The 26,111-nt window shown below is 42.0% G+C and overlaps 2 protein-coding genes across 2 annotated transcripts in view; one reads left to right on the top strand and one right to left on the bottom strand.

Annotated features, from left to right (window-relative positions):
- SRPX2 (sushi repeat containing protein X-linked 2) overlaps positions 1 to 21,811 on the top strand; it is a 27,396-nt gene extending 5,585 nt beyond the window's left edge. Inside the window, 10 exon segments of the mRNA XM_014583260.2 lie at positions 1,553 to 1,633; positions 8,531 to 8,722; positions 10,801 to 10,893; positions 10,896 to 10,967; positions 11,845 to 11,971; positions 12,134 to 12,255; positions 14,915 to 15,094; positions 15,419 to 15,552; positions 18,212 to 18,333; positions 19,525 to 21,811. Coding sequence (XP_014438746.1) covers positions 1,553 to 1,633; positions 8,531 to 8,722; positions 10,801 to 10,893; positions 10,896 to 10,967; positions 11,845 to 11,971; positions 12,134 to 12,255; positions 14,915 to 15,094; positions 15,419 to 15,552; positions 18,212 to 18,333; positions 19,525 to 19,705 — 1,304 coding nt within the window. The 3' untranslated portion in view covers positions 19,706 to 21,811.
- A 2,992-nt stretch (positions 21,812 to 24,803) lies between these two features.
- The window catches only part of SYTL4 (synaptotagmin like 4), a gene marked incomplete in the record, with an annotated part of 71,082 nt that continues 69,774 nt past the window's right edge, over positions 24,804 to 26,111 (bottom strand). Inside the window, 1 exon segment of the mRNA XM_014583261.2 lies at positions 24,804 to 25,286. Within this exon segment, the coding sequence (XP_014438747.1) occupies positions 25,138 to 25,286 (149 nt within the window).

The following is a 26,111-nucleotide window of genomic DNA, read 5'->3' as shown; positions in this document are numbered from 1 at the left end:
TGCTGAACATTTCTTCACAGACTAGCTCTGTAACAAGAATAGGGAGACCTAATACTTCAGGGAACCACACACATCTGGCCTCCTGTTTACAGGAGCTGTAAGGCTTTGAGGCTGATACTAAATTGAAACAGCTGACAAGAATTCTATGTCCCACCCCCCAACACACACACAAAGAAATCTCCCATGAGGGAAAAGAGAGTAAGAGAGATGAGGTCTGAAGAAAAATAAAGGGAAGCCAGAAGAACTGAAAAGAAAAAACAGGAGGAAAAAAAAAAACCCTACAGAACACAGAAAAAATAAAACTACGGAACAGAGAAAAAATGAACTCTTTCCTCTGGAATGAGGGCAAACCAACAAGGACATGATTTCATAAGGCAAACTTTCAATTTGATTCATTCCCTTGTTCACCAAGTTGGACTGGTTTCCTAATGCTCCCTCCCCTCTGCCCCCAGACTGGGCTTGTGGGGAATGGAGAAGCTTCATTATCTAGCCCTCTACTCCACCCTTTGACTCAGGGGGCCCTGTACCTCATCCGAGAGAGGAGGCAGGCAATCTTGTGGCCTGAGTGTTTACACAGTCCAAAGGGCTTCAGCACTAAAACCCAGCCCTGTCCTAAAAGCACACCCTCTCCTGGAAATGGGGAATTGTCTTCTGACTCCAGCTTGCCTGGCTGCCCTATTCCTATGCATACATTAAGGCTCACCGAAGCTGGAAAGAGAGTTTCCAGAGACTTCACTCCGGAAAGGACCAAGTTGTTTTCCAATTAGTTTGTATTCATGACTGATTTCCTGCCGTCTGCTGGAACACACTGTTTAGTCTCCTAGACAGTCACAGACCTGCCTTCACCAGGGACTGGGCCACTTAACTGAGGTAGATTAGGAATGTTCTCTAGCTAAGTAGCTTCCTGCTAAAGCTTTTGTTGATTAGAGGAACAGGAAATGTATCCAAAAGACTCTGCCTTCCTTTTCTCCAAACCAGGACAACTGCTGAAAAAAATTATTCTCATTCCCCCTTGCCTTTTGAGCCATCCCTCTCTGCCTTGTCATGCTACTTCCAGTAAATGCAATCAGGTAGCCAAAAAGGCTTGGGCCCTGTGGGCTAGAGTGAACTTCAGTTACGGTTTCTTTTTGAGGACTATGAACAGGACTGTCACTAGGACAAAGATACTCAGGCTCTATTTTTTCTTGCTACCTGAGACAGCAGTCCACCCTCAGAGTTTGTTCATCAGTGTTTCACCAAGATTCATGTGTTGCATCAAGAAAATGGGTCATTTATAGTCTAGATTGACAGGACTGAAGGATAGTCAATTCATTTGATTATTTTTCCTTTGATTATGGAGTCTTCTCACCCTGTGACCATGAGGTACTAAGGTTTACCCACAATAGTTCTGGTGCTTTACAAATCAGAAATTCCCCCACTAAGTAGCCACCTGGCTCCCCATTTATGGAGTTTCTTGCCCTCACAAAGAGGCAGAGTTGGATGCAGGGAGGGAGGTTGAAAAGACTTGAGTGAGAAAGCAATTGCCATCTTGATACTGTCTACTTCATTCTAGGTTCAGGCTACTATCCAGATGAAAGCTACAATGAAGTATATGCAGAAGAGGACACACGTGCTCCCACCCTAGACTACCGAGGTAATCCTCACTGCTTCTCAAGCTAAGCAAAGTACTTGTCTGGCCTAAAACGCCTACGCCCTTCCCTGAAACATCCTCATCCAGCCTTGGCTCATATGTGCCCAAAGCCGCAATGCACAGAATCAAGTGCTGACTCATATTTCTATTTTCCCTGAACGTAGTGCCCCACAATGACCATTTCTATTCAGAATCTGGCCTCAGTCTAGCTTCCCAGCTTGTCAACTTCTAACTCCTCACGACATGAAATTTGTGCTTCAGCCAGGCTTTAACTCTTGTTTCTGGACTGCCTTAACCTGAACTTTTCCTCATTCCTTTTTTTCAGTGACTATTGAATACCTACTATGTACCTCTTCCAAAATAAATGTGTATTGTCTAGACTACTCATTTGGCCTTCATTAGATACTGCCTCTTTGGTTTACTTTTTATTACCATCAACAAAATAGTTATTTAAGAGAAGGAGCCATGTATGTCACTCCCACAGAGCCATGTGAAATGTAGATGCTGACTGACTGTTGGCATTCTGAGAGCAGAAGCCAGATTGTAGACTGTAAATGGGAGAAGTGGATAGTGAAAAGCAACAGAGGCAAAAGGTAGTTTTGAGGGACCTAGCATCCTTATGATTAATTTCAACCTTCCTTGCTGTTTTCTTTTTTTTTTTTTATTGCCAGAGGGTGCTTGCACTTGCCAAAGAGAAACAGAGACACAGAGAGAAATAGCATCCACCCTGTCAGGATTTGGGGCAAGCACACACACATGCACATGTGTTTGTCAAGTTCCTGGGACCAAGATTTGAAGCATGGTCAACCATGTGGGATCTGGCTCCCTTAACCACTGGGCTATGGGGCTGAACCCCTCTTTGGTTATTATTTTTAAGAGATTTTTGCCTTAGGGCACATATGCTTGTCCAAGAGATAGAGACAGAGAGAGTGAGAGGGAAAGTGAGAAATCACCCACCAGGGGAGATGGCCATGCTGCAACCCCTTCTCCTTCATTCTCCTCCCGAGATCTTGGGCATGCATGCACATATACCTGGCATGATTTTCAAGTCACTAGGTTCAGGACTCAAACCATGTTTAGCCATGTGGGAGTCCAGCAATGTAACCACCACGCCATCTGCTGGCCCCTCACTGGTTATTTTTAAATGAACATAAAGCTCTTTAGAAAAAAGATATGCTCTGTTGTGACCTTTGACCTTGGGGTCTAGTGTCCTATAACTCTCTTAGTGACTTAGTTTTATGGCATAAATCTAGTTGGGTGAGGTTATCAATGATGGAGTGGGAGAGAGTGGCTAGGAAATGTAAAACTGAGGTTCCAGCCTCTTTAGCAAAATCATTATCATTTCTGGGACCAGCAGATGGTGTAATGGTTATGTTGCTGGACTCTAACGTACTCAACTGTGGTTCGAGTCCCGGATGTGATGGCTTAAAATTCATGCCGAGGGACCAGCAGTTAGCATAATGGCTATGTTGCCAAATTCCCATGTAGTTGACCACGGTTTGAGTCCCAGACCCGGTGGCTTATACTCACGCCGCGCACATGTCTGTCTCTCTCTGTCTCTCTGGTGAGTGCACATGCCCTGTAGCAAAATCCTCTCAAAAACAAACAAACAAACAAACAAACAAAACTCATGCCAGGAGTGTGTGTGTGCATGCCCAAAATCCCAAGAGGAGAATGGAGGAGAAGGGATTGTAGCATGGCCATCCCCCATGGTGGTGGTGGGGGGTGATTTCTTACTTTCTGTCTTTCCATCTCTCTCTGTCTTCAGTGAGCGCACATGCTCTATAGCAAAAATCTGTCTTTAAAAAAAGAAATCATTGTGATCTCATAATTAACAACTCTGCAACTTCAGTGCTTGGAAACTTTCTGTAATTTGGAGATGATGTCTCCAGATGGCAGTCATGAGTCACAGCCGCATGATCGAAACTAATGATGGAAGTCACAACATGTTGTTGAAGAAGAACAGGACTCAAATCCAGACACTGATTTAGGAAATATCATTTATAGGGCCAAATATTTTCTGCATACAATTGCACGTGACTCTCACAACAGCTATATGGAACCCATTTTACAGAACAGGAAACTAAGCTCAGGAAAGTTAAATTTAGAGAGTCACAGAGCTTAGAGATAGGTGGCAGAGCAAGAATTAAAGCCCTGGTCTTCCTGATTCCAATACCATGCTCATTCCATCTCTTTCATTAAAAATGCCACTCATTTGTAAAAAATAGAAAAAGTAGCCAATAAAAAGCATATCATTATTTTAGAGCAAACAGCCACAGTTTGCTCTAGGTTGGTACCATTTTCACTGATCTTGCACTTTCCATCATTGCCTTATCCTGATTGCTACTTTGGAGACAGGTATACCCTTAGTCTGCTGGGCTACTGCTGCCCTCAAAGCTTGTCTAAGCCCTGAGCAAGCTGGTCACTCTGCCTGAGTTATCTGGAGATAATCACAGAGAGGGCCCTTTCAATCCTGTTGTCAGCATTTTCTTTTCTTTATACACCCTAAAAAGAGATTGGAGAATAGCTATGGAGAGGTCATGGGGCTGAGTTCAAATCCCAGCTCCTCTAATTTCTAGCTCTTTGACTCTGGACATGTGCTCTTTGACTTGTATCATGTGCCAGTCACTACCTCTGTATTTTATAAATGCTATTTTATCAAAATAAAGCACTTATTTCCTACGTAGCGATATGGAAAGCTCTCTAAGATGTATCATTAAGTTGAAAAAAAAGCGATGGTGGGAATAGTATGCATAATATGCTACTGTGTATGCCAAAAGAAATAAAAATAAGAAACTGTACCAATATTTGCTTTATATGTATAAAGAAATTATTAAACAGTGGTTTTGGGGGAAGGGGGCTAAATGGGAGGAAAGTGGAAGACATTTTACTGTGTAACTCATCCTTTTGGAGTTTTAAGCCATGTGTATACATTACCTATGCAAAAAGTGCAGTATAAGGTCAGCCCCGTAACAGTGTAATTAAGCACTATGCACTGAGAGCTGGATCCTACATGACTGACTGTGGTTCAAATTCCAGCCCTGACAGCTTGGAAAACACACCAAATGCATGTCTGTGCTTGCCCCAAATCCTGACATGATGGAGAAATAGAGGAAAGAGGACTGTAGCATGATCTTGCCCTGTTGAGAGGTGCTTCTTCTCCCTCTCTCTCACTCACTCTTTCTCTCTGGGGAACACATGCACATGCACTCTCTGAGAATAAAAAAAAAAAAAAAAAAAAAAAAAAAGAGCTGGGTGTAGATAAAAGGGCACGGAAATAGAGGGGCGCTGGATCCTACATGGCCAACTCATGTGGTTGAGTCTTGGACGCGATGGCTTGAAAATCACGTTGGGTGCCTGTGCATGAGTGCCCAAAATCCCGAGAGGAGAATGGAGGAAAAGGAATTACAGCATAGCCATCCCCCCTGGGGAGTGCTTTCTCACTTTCTCTCTATATATCCCTATAGTAAAAACTAACAACAACCCAAAAAAAAGGGTCAGTGTATACTTCAAAACAACAGCCTGTCATGCTGCAGTGACAGATAATGTGGTTAGAAAGAACATGGTTTTTAGAGTAGAAAAAGCTTGGGTTCAAATTTAAGCTGTTTCTTGCTACGGGACCCTGGGCAAGTTACTTCCTCATTTACAAAATAGAGATAAACACTACCTACCTCATAGGGCTATTAGGAGAACTATATAAGATGATGTATGTGAAAAAGAAAATCTGTAGCATGGTGAAAGCACACAATAGATACTCAGTAAAGACCAACACATTTCCTACCAGACATTTTCACTAGACAGTATTTAACCACATTCTCGATTTCAGTTTCCAATCAGCATTCCTCAGGTACAATTGTTCAGCCAGTTATGAGTCTCTTTAACTGTATTGTCACCACTCATGTATTTCTTCATCTCACCCACATCAATGGCATGAAAAGCATTGTCACATGCCTCATTTACTTCCACATAGTGTACCCACTATTTGCCCTGCTCTACCAGTCTGGTGACCCTACCCAAAGAGGAAATGAAGTCAGTCTAGAATTACTTGTTTTCGAGGACTACCGGAAATCACCATTTCTCTGACTAACTGCTCATAAGCCTTATATTTAAATATTCTAGAACACTATGCTACCAGTGCTGTCAGTGTCACCAGGCTATAGTTTCCAGAAGCTACCTTCTTCCTTATTTGAAAACGTGGCCAGGTCCATAGCCTCGTGATTAATGGCTAACCATGTGGTTCAAAGCCCCAGAGTCTTGCAAAAACAGTCTGGGCACATGTGTGTGTACGCCCAAAATCCAATAGGATGGAGAAGTGGAAGAGAAGAGACTGCGGTATGACCATGCCCTATGGGAGGGTGCTTCCTCTCCGATGAGCGCATGCACTCTCTGACAATAAAAAAGAAAAGTATAGTGCATGTACCCTCTGGCAAATTTTTAAAAAGAAAAGTTAAAGAACAAAATTGAGATTGTCTTTTTGTTCTCCAGAAATCCAACATTTTCTCTTTATGCAAGGATTGCTCTGGGTTCACTAATTTGAACTTATTTACAGTAGCTGGGCTAAACAGTCTTAGCATTTATCCTGAGCTTTATATTTCCCTTACCATTCTTGCTTGTTCTACCCATTACAATATAGCATGTATTTTCCTTGACAGAATATGGGACAGAAATGGAGCAGGAGTGATGGTTGAGGTCCCAGACTCCCATGTAAGGTCTTTATGATATGTGTTGTGGCCTTATAATCAACAGTTCTGCAACTGTAGTGCTTAAGAGACTTTTTGTAATTTGGAAAGGGTGTCTCAAGATGGCAGCCATGTGTCACTGCCACAGGCTGGAAACTAATACTGGAAGCCCCGAGCGTGGTGTTGGTTGAAGAATAGTTTTCTCACTGTCATCTGTCTTCATTCTCCAGCTGCACTCAAGCAGAGGCTTTAGTCTTTCTTTGTCCCTTTAGCGCCTCATAAATTTTTATTTTTGTTTTTTGTTTCTGTTTTTTTCTTTTAGGGTTTTTTTTTTGCTTGTGTGTGTGTGTGTGTGTGTGTGTGTGTGTGTGTGTGTGTGTGTTTCTCAAAGCCTCTGTTTTTGGTCACTTAGGATTCGGGAACTGAATTAGCTCATATGGAGCTTTAACCTTCCCAACCCTAGGTGAACAGATCTGTGCCATGTTCACATGCATCCTTGCGTAGATGACTCTCTGCTTGTTTATGTGTTCCTTTAAAGTCTGAACCCACTGCAGTCATTTATTTCAGATAGCAAATGAGGCGTCTTTATGAGGCTTTTATGATTTAATGGCCCTATAACTTTCTGTGCTCAGTACTGAACTGGAATTGGACTTTCATTCCTAAGCAGCTTTCTTTGATGTCACATTCCCTTCCTCTTTCTAGTTTATATTTGAATGTTTTTCAAAGTTTAATTTTAAATTTATACACAGCAAAAATGCAGTCTTTTTAGCGTACAGTTCTGTGACTATTGACAAATACATAGAGTCAGGTATCCACCATTACAGCACAAAACAGCTCCATCACCTCAAAAAACTGCCTAGTGCTGCCCCTTTGAGGTCATCCCCTACCTCTACCTCTGATCCATTGATTTGTACTTTTGTCCCTCTTTTTGTCGTACAGATGGAATCCTACAGTACGTAGCCTCCTACTGCATGTAGCCTCCTACTGTATGTAGGTTTTTGAGCCCGGCGTCTTTGTCTTCACAGAATGCACTTCAGATTTGTAGGTCAGCACTACATTCTTTTGTATGTATAAACCACATTTAAAGTAACCATTCAACCATAAGAAGACATTTGAGTTGGTTCCAGCTGTTGGCAATTAAGTTAAGGTACTTTACACATTCATGTATAAGATTCTGTGTGGACACAGGTTTTCATTTCATTTGAGTAAATACCTTGAAGTGGGACCACAGCATCATATGGTAAATGTACCTTTCTTTAAAAGAAGCATGCATAAATAAATAAATAAATAAATAAATAAATAAATAAATAAATAATGCTACCACAATATTTTTGAAGTGGCTGTATTTTTGCATTTCCACCAGCAATATAAGAGAGTTCCAGTTTCTCTCCATCTTCATTTGGTATTGCTCTTGGTATTCTCATATGTTTGTTTCGTTTTGTGTTTCGTTTGTCTTTTTTAAGTTTAAAGAGTAATGAGTAGATCTCATTGTGATTTTAATTTGCTTTCTCTAATGACTAATGATGATGGATGTCTTTTCATGTGCCTTCTTACCATCAGTGTATCTTCTCAAGTGACATGTCTGTTCATGTCTTGTCCATGTTGTAACTGAATTGTTTGATTTTTGCTGTTGTGTTTTGAGAGCTCTTTCTATATTCTAGATACTAGTCCTTTGTCAGATATGTAATTCGCAAATATCTTCTCCCAGCTTCTGACTTGTCTTTGATCTCTTAATAGTGCCTTTCACGGAGCAAGTTTTTGGTTTTGACAAGGTCCAATTTATTGTTGTTGTTGTTGCTTTTTCTCTTATGAATTGTGCTTTTGGTGTCATATCTAAGATCTCTTTGCCTCTCTCTATATCCCAAAGATTTTCTTTTTCTTCCCTGAAGTTTTATAGTTTTAGTTTTTACATTTAGTCTGCAACCCATTTTTGAGTTAAATTTTATATAAGGTGTGAGACTTAGGTTGAGGGGATATTTTTCTTGTTTTTGTTTCTTTGCTTGTACAAAGAAGTCTGATTGCTCCTGCCCTATTTGTTTGAAGGTATCTCTCCTCCAATGAATTGTTTTTGTATCTATGTCAAAAATCATTTTGGCATGCTTGTGTGGGTCTATCTCTGGGATATCTATTTTGTTACATTTATCTTTATGTCTGTCCTTTAGCCAACATCATACTGTCTTGATTATTATACCTCTAGCTAACTTTTCTTCTATTGCTACAGTCCCCCGATGGTGTTACACATTAAATATCCACGATGGAGAAGCCACATGCTACTCACCGAGGGGAGGAAATTATCACAGCAGCCTGGGCACACGTTGTGAGCTCTCCTGTGACCGGGGCTTTCGACTGATTGGTCGGAAGTCGGTGCAATGCCTGCCAAGCCGACATTGGTCTGGAACTGCCTACTGCAGGCGTAAGTTGTGTGTGTGCATATGCTGATGTGTATGTGAGAGAAGCCAGCTAGTCAACCACATAACCTCTGAGGTTATATGTTTGGAGGCATTACTATGCCCTTTTCTCAAGTGAAAATTGGGAGTTTTCCATGGGCCTCCAACAAGGCCAGTCCCCAACCTAACCTTTTAGTTCATTTTCTCTCCCTGTGGTTACTACCCAAGCAATATGGGCAGTAGCAAACAGGCCTTCTGATTCAGGGAGCCCAGAATGCATGTAAGAGGCTAAGGCTTGGGCCTGAGGTCTCATGTGGATGTAGGCTTTTTGAAGCTCCCAAGAATGTGTGATCTCAGCTTCTTTCCCACTTGTGGTCAACTACTATACCACCTGGCCTGTAGCCTTAGAAGGGCTTGGCAGCGAAGCTCTGGGACATCTGCTATTCTTCATTTTCTTCTGATAGTCAAAAATCCCTAAGGCTAGAATGTGGGGATACTAATACAAACACATTCCAATCATGTCTGCTTTTAGCTTCCAAATCTCTGCCTCTTATTTAAGCTCCATGGCCTACCCCTTTTAGCAGCTGAGCTTTATCTGTCCATATGTTCATTGATGGATGCTGTTCTTAGAGCATCCATATGTGCAGAGCTCTGTGTTGTTCACTGCAACATCTTACTCAATTCCTCAGTTACCCACAGGCGGCTTATAGGCTTAACAGGATAGAAACACAAATGTATATATACACATGAATGTTGTGTAACTGGGTGCAGAAGTGCTGACCATTCAGAGAGAAATGGGAATTAGTCAGAGATGATGTTGTGGAGAAAAGGAGAAGTCTAATAGCCAGAAAGAAAGAAGTCCTGACATCCCTCCAGGTGACTATAATTGAGTTATTTCAGGACTTAGACCCCATTGTTTACAAAATGAATTTGAATTGGCCTGACAAAATTGAAAAATATAAGGGTATAAATTATAAATGAACATAAACCAGTTAAAGGAATGAAGACATACATATTTCCAGGTACCTAGAATGAGTTGATTTCTACATTTGAACATTGAATCTAGTATTGACCTTCCTTAAGAAACAAAAGAACAAATACTAGGGATCTCTTATTTTAAATGTCATGTAATATTAAGCAAACAATTCATTTGAGGACACAAATGTTTTTTTCTTGGCCCTGATTTCAAGGAGGTCATTTTTACATAAGTCTTTTACACAAGGGATACTGGAAAACAGAAAAGGCAGTAATAGTCAAGTTTTATTTGGCCAAGGAGCAAAATGAATATAGCCTATATAGAATGTTTACCAAATGCTCTAACAATTGAATTTATATAGGATTAGAATTTTGATACCTTAAAATCTCAGGTATTATAAACAAGACTTTGGCAAGCACAGACTCACAATTAATTCAGGGTGGCAGTCTCAGTTTTTGACACATGTGGTGACTAAAGCACATGAATTATTCTTTTATCAAATACCACCTCATGTGGCCCTCTAAGGGCTGGTCTGATTTGTATTCCCACCCAGATAGAGGGACCATCCACTTGGGCATGTAAGTAAGTGAGCCTCAGGTGAGGAGTGTCTTTGGGATCACCAAAATTATACTCAAAAAGATTTTGAACATACTCAAAGGCTTCTAGCATTTGAGGCACAGGAAATGAAAATTAACAGTTGTTGAGGCCTTGTATGAGCCCAGAGGTTTATATGCATGGTCTCTTGTTAATTTGCTCAACAACTCTCTGTGATATCTACATTTTACCAATGAAAACACTGAGATTTAGAGAAACAAGACAACTTTTTCAAGGCACAGAGCTAGTAAGAGGTGGCACCAAGACACAAACTCAGGTTTGATTCCAAAAGTCTCTGTCCTTGGACAAGTAATAATTTATTTCTTTGAGATCCCTAAAGAGTACTGTTGTACTTTATAATATGAAAATAAAACAATTGGGACAAAAAAGACAGTTACAAAAATATAAAGGCAATTTTGGTAGGGTTTCTATATTTTCTATTGTCTCTGATATGATTCTCACTGTATTAGTTGCCAGACATCACCTCTAGATAGTCCCATAGGCCACTGAGCTTGCCACTTGGTTCTCTCTTAGAGGTAAGATGCCATGCACTGCCGCTCATCACTAGTGGCACCTATACATGCACAAATGGGGTGCTTCTTGACTCCCGCTGTGACTACAGCTGTTCCAGCTAGAGGGTGACCGCAGCCGAATCTGCATGGAAGATGGGCGATGGAGTGGAGGCGAGCCTGTATGTGTAGGTAAGTGCTGGGTGCTCCCAGGTGTCCTACTGCAAAGAACCACTCTCACAGGGTCAGCTGGTTGTGTGATGGTTAAGGCAGCTGGATCCTACATGGTCAACTACATGGTTTGAGTCCTGGACCCAGCAGCTTGAGAAACATGCCAGGCGTGTGTGTGTGCATGATCAAAATCTCAAAAGGAGAGTAGAAGAGAAGGGATTACAGCATGACCATTCACATGGGAGTGCTTTTCTATTTTTTCTCTATCTCTGTCTCTTGTCTGTCTCCAGCAAGCACATATGCCCTCTGGCAATATTAAAAAATAAAAATAAAATCGCCCTCGGGTTATATTCACAAAAGATGTGGAATTGTCGGCCCACACTGTCAAGTGCTACTAAGATGTTATATGCCACATGCTGGGACCACATGTAAAACCAGAATTCAACTCTTGGTCCAGTCTAACAGGCATGATGGCACATACCTGCAGTTGATGCAAGTTGGGGAGCCTGATGCAGGTGGGGTGAGAGCTCAAAGCTGGTCTGTACAAAATTGCAGGATTGTGTCTAAAGAAGAGCCAGGAGTAGTGACTTATACCTATGATCTCTGCTAACACTGGAGACTGAGGGAGGACACAGAAAGACCCTGTCTTACAAAAGTCTCTGTTTTTTTCTTTTTGGAATTCTCACCACAGAAGGCATTTCTGTTCACTAGGAGGATGGCAACCTGGGCATATGCTTAACAAAATGACCATTTCCCCTGCAGTTGACCTTCCTTTCCGAGTTTCCTTGAGCACCTTGATCTTTTTACCTCCCTGGTTGTTTGTGGTACTCCTTCAATGGGTTTCTTCCAGAGAAGGCAGGGGACCCATGAGTCAGCATTTGACTTTTGACATTGGCAGACATAGATCCCCCCAAGATCCGTTGTCCCCACTCACGTGAGAAGATGGCAGAGCCAGAGAAACTGACTGCTCGAGTATACTGGGACCCACCCTTGGTGAAAGATTCTGCTGATGGTACCATCACCAGGTGAGCTTGAGTAATGGATGCCCTTAGACCTCCAAGCAGCTTCTTCCAGTCCTCAGGCTGCTAACACTAGAACTGCACAGGCTGAGGCTACATGATGATGTGCCTCAGACCTCAATTCTAAGGGCCTCATCCCTGGTGGCTCTTTCACCTTGTGCCTTGCAGAGTGACACTTCGGGGACCTGAGCCTGGCTCTCATTTTCCAGAAGGAGAGCATGTGATTCGTTACACTGCGTATGACCGAGCCTACAACCGGGCCAGCTGCAAGTTCATTGTTAAAGTACAAGGTCAGAAAGAATTCTTAAGTTTTCACATTGTTCATTATTCCTACTCTACTCTGACCTAGAAACCCACCACAGCCCTCACCTGTCTTGCCTGAAACAGACACACCTTGTTTATACTGAGAGAGGGAAAAACCAGGTTCACTAAACAGACTCATTCAGGAAGCCTACATTATATGTTCATACACACATTTCAAAAACCTTGAGTTCTCAACAAGACTTTTTCATTTTCCTAAATCTAGATAAAATTCACAAAGATCTATACCTATTTCTTTCCTTGGCCTTCAAAATTATCAAATCTAATTCATCTTCATTGTCAGCTGTTCATCTCTGCTGAAATTGTGGTGGTGTTGGCCACCTGATTCTTCCTCTTTGCTTTGTGTTGTATTGTTTTGCTTTGCTTTTCACACCCTAAAATTAATTCATGCTCATTGTTGAACATGTGAAAAATAAGAAATATATAAAGAAAAAGAATTCTATTATTCCATCACCCAGAGGCAATTTCTATGAACCTTTTTATATTTTCCTTCCAATCTTTTGTCTATTTATACTTTTTTAAATTATAGTTAAGATTAATATTTTATATATAATCACAGTTTTAATGGCTGCATAATATTCTATTTTAAGAATATATCATATTTTGCTTAGCCTTTCTTCCAATATTTAAGACTCTTCTAACTTATTTCTACTATTAAAAGTAAAATTAAAGGGGCCAGCAGGTCATGTGGTTAAGGCACTGGACTCTCAAATGGCTGACCAAAGTTTGAGTCATGGGCCTAGTGACTTGAAAATCATGTGGGCATGTGTGCGTGCATGCTCAAAATCCCAAGAGGAGAATGAAGAAAGGATTGTGGTGTGGCCATCCCCCCTATGGAAGGTAACTTCTCACTTTCCTTCTCTTTCCATCTCCATCTGGCAAGCACATGAACCCTATGGCAAAAATCTAAGGGGAAGAAAGTAAAAAAAAAAAAAAAAGAAAGAAAAAGAAAAACGAAAAGAAAAGAAGCCATTACCAAAAATGGGAGCTGCTATTAAAAAAAATTTTTAAATGAGAAAGTGGTTTTGTCACTGGGCAATGGTTAAGGCTGGAAGAATTTTGTGTTCCAAGCTGGAAAAGTCTACATCATCACAAATTGATATTGAGGGGTATTCTGATGAGGGCTCAGAGTAAGAGGAGAGCTCCACAGAAAGCCTTGATCTTCTTAAAGATTACCTAAGTGGTTATAATCAAAATGCTGGTACAAATTCAAGTGGCAAAGCCCATTCTGATAAGGTGACAGATTAAAATGAGGAATATTTCATTGGAAAGTATAGAAAAGAGAATCACTGTGCCATAAAATTTGGCTGAATTATTTTCACATCCTAGTGTTTCATAGAAGGTAGAACTTTTGAGCTATAAAACTGAATATTTGGGCAATGAACTACCTAAGCAAAATGGTGATGAAGCAGCCTGCCTTCCCTTCAATATGTATAGTAAAATGCAAATCGAGAGAGATTATTTAAAGCAAAATTTTAGATAAAAAGGGAGAATTTTTTTAAAAAAAGTAATTCTGGAGTGAGCCAGTGGAATAGTGCTTGAGGTGGCTGGATTCCACATAACCAACTATGCAGTTCAAGCCCCGGACCCAGAGGTTTTAGAAACACACCAGGCACATCTGCGTGCATGCCCAAAATCTTGAGAGGAGAATGGAGTAGAGAGGATGGCAGCATGGCCATCTCTTCCGGTCCTCTTAGTCCTCTCTCTCTCTCTCTCACTCTCTCTCTCCTTTCTGGTAAGCATATGCACCCTCTGGCAAATTAAAAAGCAAAAGTAATTCCAGAGCCAACCCCATGGCATAGTGGTCAAGGGAACCAGATCCCACATGACCAGCCATTCAATTACCAGCCCCAATGACCTGAAAAACACTCTAGGTGAATGCACATGTATGACCTAAATCCTGACAGGATAGAGAAATGGACCAGAAGTGATTGCAACACGACTATATCTTAATGTAGGTGCTTTCTCCCTCTCCTCCCACTCCATCTCTCTCTCTCTCTCTGGCAAGTATATGTGCCCTCTGGCAATAAAACAAACAAACAAAAAAGTAATTCTAGAAGGTGGTCACCTTTACACAAGGTGTTCATAAAATCCAGAAACATAAATGATAATATTTTCTTTGACACATTGATAGTCTTTTGATTACAATATGTATATTTACCTATATTCCCAGATTTTGTGAACCTCTGTCTGCATTTCAGATTTAATTCTTTTGAGAAAAGAAAATTTGACTTTATCATTGACCTTTGGAAACACAGAAAAGTCCTCTCTCTTTGCTACAGGCCATGTGTGCTCACTGGAGAGACAGAGAGAGACAGAGAGATAGAAAACAAGAAATCACCCCTTAGGGACAATAGCCTTGCCAAATCCCTTCTCCTCCAACTCTCTTCTTGGGATTTTGGGCATGCATGCACATGTGTCCAGTATGAGTTTTAAGCCTCTGGGCCTGGGACTCAAACCGTGGTCGACCATGTGGGAGTCCAGCAACGTAACCATTATGCCATCTGCTGGTCCCAAAAAGTCCTCTTTCTTATTACCCTGTTTCTTGGTCTAGAGAGCACAGCATAGGTGCCCTCTCTTTTCTTATAAGAGACACTGTATCCCCTAACTTGAGTTCCTTCCTGACAGTGAGACGCTGCCCAATTCTGAAACCACCACAGCATGGCTACCTCACCTGCACCTCAGAGGGGAACAACTATGGTGCCACCTGTGAATACCACTGTGATGGTGGTTATGAGCGCCAGGGGACCCCCTCTAGGGTCTGCCAATCCAGCCGCCAGTGGTCAGGATCACCACCTATCTGTGCTCGTGAGTGAAACCGGGGAATGAAGGGATCAGAAGTGTTTTGGAAGATCTCCCCTCACCTTGGCCCAGGGGTCTAATAGTAACGTGTATGATATGCAATGTGGGGTTGTAAGATGTGTCTATTTTAAAGGTCAATACTCCCTTATAGAATACTCCTACCCCAAGAAGATGGGTTTAAAATATCCCAGTGTCCTTTCAGAATTTCCTACAAGGGGAGAAAACAACCAGAAAAGGCTAACTTGGAAGACTGGAACGTCTCAAGATGTTAAGTTAGTTACCCAAGATAAAGGAGGCTATCCTCTGACTGGCCATTTGCTTCCACCCTAGCTATGAAGATCAATGTCAATGTCAACTCGGCTGCTGGCCTTCTGGATCAGTTCTATGAGAAACAGCGACTCCTCATCATCTCATCTCCTGATCCTTCAAACCGATATTATAAAATGCAGCTCTCTATGCTACAGGTGAGACCCATTCCCCTAATTAGGGCTGAGCGCCTTTCAATTATTCCCTTACATTTTCCAAATAAAAAAGTTGCTCTCTGCAGCTCAAACCCTACTCCCTCAAACTTTTTGTGGATAAAATTTTATCAGTTTTACCATACAGATATTTAACACATTGTTAACTGCTATGTTGTTGCTGACAAGGCAATGAGGCCACTGTAATGTTGGATGTGACTTATGGTACGCTGGGTGAGAGATGGAAAAGAACTGTGGCAAAGCACTCTGGAGAGACTTGTAAGACAGCTATGATGAAATGAAAATGTTGGGAATTAAGTATGTTTATGTTTTCAAGGAATAATAGCACAAACATTAATACAGTAAGTGCTATTTAAGTACCAGATACTGATCTATATGCTTCACACAAATCCATCTAATTCTCACAACAGCCATTATGAGATAGGTACTGCTATTATCCCTGTTGAATAGGTGAGAAAACAGGAATAGAGAGGTTTAGTGACTTGCCCAAAGTCACTAGCTAGTAAGTCGTAGCACTGGGATTGAATCCAGGCAGTCCAACTCAAAGATCTGTGCTCTTAACTACTTCCAGGAGCAGAAGAGGAAGAAAAGTGTTGTGATAGCTCAAAGCAAATTGAGGGAGTTCCGTGAAGATTTTTAACATTCCAAGAGATACCTAGCTAAAGTCCCTAGTGGGGAAAGGAGAGGTAGGGAAAACCGAATAGATATGACTGTGGGAACTTATAAAAAGAACAGACTAGGTTGTTAGAGAGATTTCAGGGTGTGCTCACAAGACTAACAGAAACAACTCCGGCCTGCTACAATGGTATGGATACCTAGGTAAGAGAAGAAGCTATTTAAGAGTTGTCTAAAGGGGGAACCAGCAGTTAGCGTAATGGCTATGTCACTGGACTCCCACGTAGTTGACCGCGGTTCGTGTCCCAGACCCGGTGGCTTAAAACTCACGCCGGGCGCGTGTGCGTGCGTGCCCAAGATCCCGAGAGGAGAATGGAGGAGAAGGGATTGCGGCGTGACCATCCCCCCTGGGGGGTGATTTCTCGCTTTCTGTCTCTATGTGTCTCTCTGTCTGTCTGGCGAGCGCACGCGCCCTACAGTGAAAATCTCTCAAAAAAAAAAAAAAAAAAAAAAAGAGTTGTCTAAAGGTTGAATCTTAGAAGCTGCCAAGCCAATATTCAGAGGCCCATGATGGAAGTGGTCTTACCAAAAGGACAAATCTGGGGGTCTACACCATAAAGGACTTCATACTCCAGGGATCCAAAAAAGGCAAAGGCAACAGCTCAGTTTGAACTGGAAACAAGAACAAAAATAGGAATCTGCCAATGAGGTCAGTGACTCTGAAGGTCATGACTAGAGGAGGAACCCAAAGAAAAAACGGGTGGGGCACCAGTGAGTGTTTGATGTCTCTTTAAACTTCTCCCTGGTAACCAACTAAGAGGTAACCCTACAGAACAAGGCAGGACAAAGAATGACTTCAGGAATAATTGTTAGAGACAGGGCTATAGAGTGCTGCCTAGTGAGAAGAAGGCAACAAATGTCATGAAAAGCACACTGGGCTCTATTGTAGAGAAATCCTGGAGACTGTGCAAGTAGGCCCTGGCGATAAAGCAAGAGCACTCACTTGGGAAGATGGTATCAGCCCTCAGTTGGAGTCTTGGTTCACTATCTTACTGTACAGTCATGCAAAATTGGGCAAGTTACTTTCTCCTCTGAAGAAAAAGAATGATCCTCACCTAGTTTGTTAGGGGTATTGTGCAGATTAAATTAGAATATTTCTACAAAGCATTAAGTATGTGTATTCAATAAGCAATAGCCATTATTGTATCACAATAGCCATCCATTAAAAAAGCACCAAAGTACAAAGGGGGAAAAAAAAGATGAGAGAAAAAATTTGAAATTTTGGGGAAAAAAAAAAGCATAGAAACAATATATAAACAAACACGCTAACAAATTTAATCAAGAAAAAAAAGATAAGATAAATCAAATTAAAAAAGGAGATGTGAATTTTCTTTTTAAAATAAAGAGGCCACATAAGGGAGATTATCAAAAATAATACAAAGACTGAAAATCTTGATGATATGATTAAAGCACTCTAAGTAAATAGAAGATGTAAAGAGATTAAAAACAAAAACTTAGGGGCCAGAAGATGTTATAATGGTTATGTTGCTGGACTCCCACATAGTCGACCATGTTTCGAGTCCTGGATCCGGTGGCTTAAAACTCATGGCAAGTGCGTGTGTGTGCCTGCCCAAAATCCTGAGAGAGATGAGAAGGGATTGTGTGCATAGCTATCCCCCCAGGGGGTGATTTCTCACTTTCTATTTCTGTCTCTCCAGTGAGCAAAAATCTCTCTTAAATAAAAAAAAAGAACCTATGTAGTTTAAAACCTATGCAAAGCTAAGCAATAATTATGTTCCTATAATTTAGTCTGCTTTACTCTACATTGTGTAACTGGTTTTTTACACTTCAGTAGAATGAAGGAAACATTGTCGGGAAAAGTATTTCTGGAATGACTTCAGGAATAATTGTTAGAGAATAAGCCCCTCCTTTCTGACATTGCCTCCTGCTGTCCCCAGAAAAATCAGCCAAGTAGCCTCAGGTTCAAATGCAAAGGCCTGTTCTATAAAATATTCTCTCCGCTTACCAGCAATCTACCTGTGGACTGGTCCTGCGGCATGTGACCATCATCGAGCTGGTGGGACAGCCACCTCAGGAGGTGGGGCGCATCCGGGAGCAACAGCTGTCAGCCAACATCATCGAGGAGCTCAGGTCCAGGCTGGGAGGTTGCAGGGCAGGGGTGGGCAGAAACCTTAGGCAGGTCACTAGCAACAGGGGTGTGGAGGACAAGCCCCAGACCCTACTCTCTTGGGGCACTTCTTACGTTTCAACTCACGGGTATGTTAGGTAAGACCAGAGAGTGGCTCTGAACTCTAGCAGTATATCAGAGTCAAATGGGGACTTAAAAGCCAGATCCCCAGCCACTCTCCCTCCCCCCCAATAAAAAACTTCAAGAATGTGCTTTTCTAAAGGCACCTCTGGAGACTGAAGCACAGCCTGACTGAAACAGTTAGACCTGAACTGGACTTATACAAGCCTCTGTAAGGGAGACCTGCTGCCTCCTGGTCTCATCTCTTTGTCTATGTCTCCGAAAAAGAAAAAGGCATCTCAAGACACTGAAATCTGAATTATATCCAACAGACCCAGGTGAAAATAACGCTATAGATGACAGCTGGTAAAAGCTGACTTTTCTCATTATTCGTCCATTACCCTTCCAATGCCACCACATATCCTCAGGGCCCATGAAGCCATCTCTCTGTTCTAGAAACAATGCTTGCCTTTAAGGCTCAGTCTCAGTGGGGACAGAAAGATTCAGTCCCAGTTAGAGGAGAGACTAAGAAACACTCAGAAGAAGGAGACTGCACTCTTGCAGCCACAGTAGAAGAGTTAACCAATTTATCAGCCTCAGGGCTATAATGTCCACACATATCATAGTGTACAAGGGGACTCCAAAAAGTTTGTGGAAAAAAATGTAATTCAAGTATGAGCTTTTGAAAAACACATGTAGTTTTTTTTTTCATGATATGCATTTTTCATAAACTTTTTGAAGACCTCTCATATGTGACAGGTATCTCTGGAAGTTCTTCTGTGCAGCCTGCATAGCAATATGTGATAGCCTTGCTTAAAGGGGCCTACAATGGAAGTATAGCCTGGGAATAACAAAGCTGCCCCAGCTGGGGTGAGGAAGGGATAGCTTAGCAGAGCTAGATGCAGAGTCAGCAAGAGTAGGGTCTGGGCAAGGAAAAGCAAAGGTGCTTGATCCAGGTAGTAGAAGTGATGGGGATAAGGGATGTGGGGAAGGACTTAGTCCATCAGAGGAGCTGTAAAAGGTCAGAAGGTGGCAGAACCCTGTGGGACAAATGCCGGACAAGGTCTCACACCCCCTTGGGTCGCTCTCTCTAGGCAATTCCAGCGCCTCACTCGCTCCTACTTCAACATGGTGTTAATTGACAAGCAGGGAATTGACCGGGAACGCTATATGGAGCCTGTCACCCCTGAAGAAATCTTCACATTCATTGATGACTACCTACTAAGCAACCAGGAGTTGACTCAGCGCCGGGAACAAAGGGACATATGTGACTGAATTTGAGCTAGGGCATGGTAGAGGTCAAGGAAAAAGGCCTCCTCATTAGCTGAAACTGGAGCCTAATGAAAGGAAGAAACGATTCCCCGTATTTCTAGAGACAGGGCTTTGAGGTGGATGAGGTTCTTCAATCCTGAGACACTACTACCAGGTGTCTTTGTAGGTTTCTGAAGTACTATTTCTAAGCAAGTTTCTGCTTTAGGTAGCTCTGGAAGATCATAAAAGGTAAGGACTGAGGACAGGCCCTAGGCAGTGGATTAGGGATAGAAGGTCTTCCTTTCCTAACCTTGGCCTCTGCACTGCTCTCCAAAGTCTTCAAGGAAAGTAAATCCTAAACTCATTCATTCTCTAACTGGCTGCGTTACATGGTTCCACTATCCTGAAGTGACAGCAGAGGGCAGCACCATCTCAACAGATTAAATAAGACATTTTAGGCAATGGAAACTGGATTTTCCTTGAAGTTAACTATAACACAGGGAGGGTTGGGCTACAAATATTCTTAAACTTGCTTGTCATTTCTCCTAGGGCATTGGGGCACAAATGTTACATGAACCATGGCTTCGTCTAAGAGTTAGACTGCAACATCAGGGAACTTGGGGAAAAAAAAAAAAAAGTCCAAGAAGAAAGAAGTATGCTTTCCCTTGGCCCCTCTAGCTGGCTCATGTGCAAGAACCCCTTCTTACTAAGTCCTCTAGGTCCCATAGTGAAAGGCAGACAGTGCTGTCCCTTGCCCATGATTTAAGAAACCTTAAGACCACTGCTGCAGGTATAAAGAAAAGGGAGACAGACTCGGCCTCATGTGCTAATGTCCGCAGATACGCACTTTTCAGAGATGAGCACAGAGTAAGAACCAGGCCTATGTAAATCTGAGGTCAGGCTACTTAAGGTGGAGCCACACACAGGTCCCTGTTCTGACTTCGGTCCCACCCACTGGTGCATCAGTGTTTAAAATAAATGAGTTCTTCCCCTTGCTGCCAAGAACCTTCTTCTAAAAACTCATGAAACCCAGGGTCATAGTTAAGACTCAGCAGCCTTTTTCCTTCAGCTTTACCCAGGAGGTCATCAGTAGAAAACTAGAAGGGAGAAGGCTAGATAAGAAGCAGAGTTCTTGATGCTCGAGCTTGTTCTGTGTGCCAGGTGTCGTTCTAAAGACTTAGACTGACAACATGGCTTCACTAGAACCCTACAAGGTAGGTACTTATCAGCCTAGTCCCATTTTACAGATGAGAGAATTGAAGCTCAGCAAGGTTAGGCAATTTGCTTAAAATCAGACAGCAAATAAGTGAAAGAGTCATTTAAATGCCAGCAGCCTGGCTCCAGGGGAAGACATTATGCCTTACTACCTCTACTTCTTCTCTACTTTCCATTTAAAGATGGCTAAAAGTCCTAAGCAAAGAGAAAGATCTATCTCCTATAATCTTACTCAGACACAAGACTCAGTGGGAGCCCAGGAGGAAAGAGGAAAACAAAAGTTTTCATCCCAAGAAAATTCACTCTTTAAAGCAGAGTGATGGGACATAAATCATGAGTCTAGAGCATATAGGTATAGCAATGAGTCAAACAGAGCCTGTTTCCACTGGGGGATTACTGAAAATCTCATTTTTAATGCATGAAATAAACAATTAGGCAGTTTCCAGGTGGGATGGGACATGAAGGAAATGATCAAACTTGGAGCAAAACGGTCCTCTTTCTCCCTCCTCCTTCCAGGAAAATACAGGCGCTATAAGGGGCAGGCAGCAACTTATGGGCAGAAGACAAAATACAATGATTTTATGTGGGAAATCTCTGGCCAGACAAGGTCTGCAGTTCCAAAGGCAAAGACTGCACACCAAGAAAGATGAATGCCCTTCCTTATCTTTATCATACTAACTCATCAAGTGGCAAGCCAAGACATGCTAGCAGGTCAAAGGTCCAAAAATAACATTGAGGAGGCCCTCTACCCTCTGAGTAGCGTTCCCACCTGGGCCTAACACTTCCATATAAGTGCTCTCTTCTATCTTAAAACAACTGAGGAACATTGTTTTATCTTGAGTAGTCATGGCAAATTGATATTGCTTTATGTAGGTAAAGTTCTTTTTTATTTATTTTTTTTTTTTTGAGAGGTGTTTTTGTTTGGTTTGGTTTCAGTTTTTTTTTTTTTTTTTTTTTTTTTTTTTTTTTTTTTTTTTTTTTTTTTTTTTTTTTTGCTACAGGGCACATGTGCTATAGAAAGAAAGACAGAAAGCAAGAAATCACCCCCCAGGGGGCATGGCTACGCTGCAATTCCCTCTCCTCCATTCTCCTCGGGATCTTGGGTGTGCACTCCTGCGTGCCTGGTGTGACTTTAAGCCACTAAAGTTTTATTATAATCTATAATCTATTATGTAGACCTTTGTAAATTTTGACTCAAGAAATCCTATTTCTTAAAGTAGAAGGGAAAAAAAAACACAGAAGAATTAGGCCCAGAGCCAGATCCAAAGGGCCTGGCCCAACCCCAGCCCTATACATACCTCTTGTTTTTCTCTCTCTGTCCCTCTCTACCCCCTGACATCTCTTTTTCCCTCTTCCCCCACTTCTCTGTCTTACTCTCTCAAGAAATCCTATTTCTTAAAGTAGAAGGGAAAAAAAAACACAGAAGAATTAGGCCCAGAGCCAGATCCAAAGGGCCTGGCCCAACCCCAGCCCTATACATACCTCTTGTTTTTCTCTCTCTGTCCCTCTCTACCCCCTGACATCTCTTTTTCCCTCTTCCCCCACTTCTCTGTCTTACTCTCTCTCCCTCTACCTCTCCTCTCCCATTCCCCGTTTACTTTCTCTCTTACACTTACACACACACACACACACACACACACACACAGCCACTAAGCCAGCTAGGTAATAGCCAAAGCATTCTGATTGTCCTAGTTTATAAATTAAGCTCCTTTAAGACATTTGAAATTAGTCCTCCCTTCCTTTGACTCTTGACCCAGAACACACATATCATTCTTATAGAAAGTAACATGATACAGTAGTCAGACCTTAATTCAAATCCCAACTCTGTCATGTGACAATGGGCTTGAATTTCCTCATCTGTAAAAAGGAACAATTTCCTACTTCATGAAGTGGTTAGAGAACAGTTTTAAAATAATATATAAAGCTTTGCACACAAAAGGCATTCAATATATATATTAATACCCTTTGCAAAAGACTCGTTTGGGCTCTGACAAATCAGAGCCTTATTTCTGAGATGGGTTAGTTAGCATCTGTGTTATTTCTGTTTCAAAATTATATACGGGTAGTAAGAATGAAGGAAAAAAGTCCCATCTTCCAGAGAAATTGAAGGATGAAGACAGAAGTGCTTATAGCAGGGAATGTCTTCCCCACTTCCTTTGTGAACCTCTCTCCTTCCTCCAGCACAGGAATGTGTGGAGGACTAAAAGAGGACTTTCCTTGGTAATTGAAAGAGGAAAATGGTGTTACTATTAAGATGGGTTCTTGGGCCAGCTCCATGGCCTGGTGATTAAGGCAGCTAGATCATACATGGCTGACTGCAGTTTGAGTCCCTGACCTGGTGACGAGAAACATGCCAGGCACATGTGCACGTGTGCCCCAAATCCCAAAAGGCAGGAGAGATAGAGGAGAAGGGATTGTGGCATGACTATGCCCCATGGGGGATATTTTCTCCTCTCCTCCTCTCTCCATCTCTCTCTAGTGCTCACATGTACCCTCCAGTAATGAAAAAAATAAAGATGGGTTCTTAGTTCTCTCCTTAGATACCAAAAATGCACAAAGGACAAGGGATCAGAGTTCAATGAAGGTATCAGGCTGCAAGTAGAGAAAGGCAAATTTTCTTCAGAGCAGCCCAGGATGTTTAGGGAAGGGCACTTATCACCTTGGTTCTGATCCCTCAAGCCACACAAAAAGCAAACAACAGTAAGTCAGGACATTGGACACAAAAGCATCTATAGAACTAACAAATGCAAACGTTTGACAAATGAGAAAGCTTTATTGAAGCACACATACATGTCGGGGTGGAGAACAAAAGAGCAAGTTACAGCTCGGATCCCAAGTTATGTCTTCCATTACAGTATCGACCCACACCAAATAATGCTTTTCAAAACATTCCTCCATTCGGTTCACACATTCAATGGCAATCACTGTAGCTGCCCTCAATCCAGTGGCCTTACAGGAAAGACAGCCAGTAGCTGACTCTATTGAGAAGGAATTCCTTTCTGGTATAGACTCCTTCCACAGACAACTTTGCTTAGATACACTTGTAGGAATAAAAAGACCAGTGAGTACCAGAAAATGAAACTTAGCTCATCAGACCCTTCTTTGAACAGCCTCAACACACCACATCCATGTTACATCTAGGTCCAGTTTAAGAAATATTAGAAAAAAACAGCAAGTGAAGCCACCTCAGGTAGGAAGTCAGAGTAACTGGGAGATTCTCTGTTCACATTCTCTTGGAGTGCTAACAGTCCCTAGCCTTGAGAAACACGGGCCAGTTTAGACCACACTTGGCTCTTTTGGCTAACACAGTGGCATATGGACCATATTCTGTGTGCTGACACATGCCAAATACAAACATTAAGAAAGATGTGGTACATGAGAATAGAGAGATGTCTCATGTTTCAGTAAAGAAGTGAGGAGTTCTCTTTCCAACAACTGCTGTCTCAGTTTAAAATGCAGAGAAGTTAGTATGAGCCGGGAGGCACTTTGCCTTCAGTCACTTGGGTCTTCTGGGATCAGCTAGAAGCTCTCAGTGGGCATGTTCATGATTCAGTCAAAAAGCCGTTATCTAATTAAAGTGCTTTCCTAAAGTGGCTCCATTATAAGGGTCCCCCAAAGGGCTAGTAAAAGAGCCTAGAAATGAAAAGAGCTGAAGGATTTTTTCTTAATATTTCAAAGAAAAACATCAGATCCAAGCAAGGTAGAAATGCTTAAAAAATAAGAAACCAAGTTCCAGAAATGTATCAAGATAGAAAATGAATTAAAAGCATCCACTAGAGAAGAAGAAGAGGACCTCCCCACCTCTCTCCCACATTGCCCTGTCTATAATAACCCAACCTTGCATCCTAGAGCCTTGGCCTCAGATCAGGTACACCTTAATGCCAAAGGTAGCCAGGGCTTTCTGGAGAAGTAGAAATAAGGATAGCAGGACAGAAGATAAAATGTTATTTTAAAATATTTTTAAGTTAATTAAACTTCGTAAAGATGTAAGAATGGATTCTGGAAATAAATTAGACCATGCACAAATAAAGCCATTTTAAAGAGACCCTTACTTGTGAACCTACTTTAAAAGGGGGAATGAGTCTGCATCACTCTAGCTAACACAATGAGATTTGCAGAACCAGTTTTGTACACATGCAAACAAGACACACAAGCACACACATTAAATTATAAGTCTTTGCTCTTGGTTTCTTCACTTCCTCTGACTTGCCCTGGCCAGGGCTGGACCCTCAGAGGAAGACTCATAGACCCAGCTTCTGTTTGACCATCGAGGAACGGAGCTGTAGGGTCCCTTCTGCCCAAGACCCTGGGTACTGACGCATCTTCTGCCACAGGCTCACTTCTTCCCCAGTCGAGTCCATCCAGTCCACCACTTCCCCATTACTGATCCCTGAGGAGAAACACCAGAGGAGGCTGAACAGGGGCCCCATTCCTCAGCCCACCATGGAAGATGGGTTATACACCAAGGGAAGCCACCCCATAAAAGACAGTGTGCTATGAAAATGGGCTGATGGGGACAGCAATCTGCAAAGTGCTTCCTGTTGATCCTACACAGATACTTCTGTGCTCTTGAGACTCTATCTAAAGATTTCAGCTTGATACAATGGGACTCCAAATGGCACACAGTTGCTAGAGACCTGTTATTCTGAGGCTATTACAGGGCTCTATGTCTAACACCTCATGCCAGAGCTACTGCCCTTCTGTTATTGCCAGTGTTAAAATTTAAAAAGTGAAAGCTGAACACCTTTTTCTCTAATTGTAGACTCCAGGCCTGAAATTGGGATTGTGTGCAGCCTTATTCCTATTCACATGTTCGTTCATTCATTCATTCAACAAATGTTCACTGAGGGCCTACTGTGTGCCAGGTACTCTTCTAGACTCTAAGATATGATGGTGAACAAAGCAAAAAATGTCTCCACCCGTAGGCAGCTTACATTTGAACAGGAAAGACAGAAAATATACAAGCAAACCAACAAGAGTATCTCAGATAGTGAGATCAACATTATAAAGTAAATAAACAGGGTCCTTTGTAGTGCCTGGATCAGGACATACAGTAGATGGAGTGATCCGGGATACTCTCTGAGAAGGAGATATCTAAGTCAAGATCTGAAGGATGGGAAGAAGCCAGGCTCTCTAGACAAAGGAAACAGCAATTGCAAAGGTTCTGAAGTGGGAGTGCATGCACCCTATAGCAAAAACCTCTCTCTCTCAAAAA

The sequence above is a fragment of the Tupaia chinensis genome, unplaced genomic scaffold (genome assembly GCF_000334495.1).
Source record: "Tupaia chinensis unplaced genomic scaffold, TupChi_1.0 Scaffold144179_1, whole genome shotgun sequence".
Classification (NCBI taxonomy): domain Eukaryota; kingdom Metazoa; phylum Chordata; class Mammalia; order Scandentia; family Tupaiidae; genus Tupaia; species Tupaia belangeri.
The sequence above is the reverse complement of the archived record's forward strand: the minus strand, read 5'-3'. Positions and strand labels throughout refer to the sequence as shown.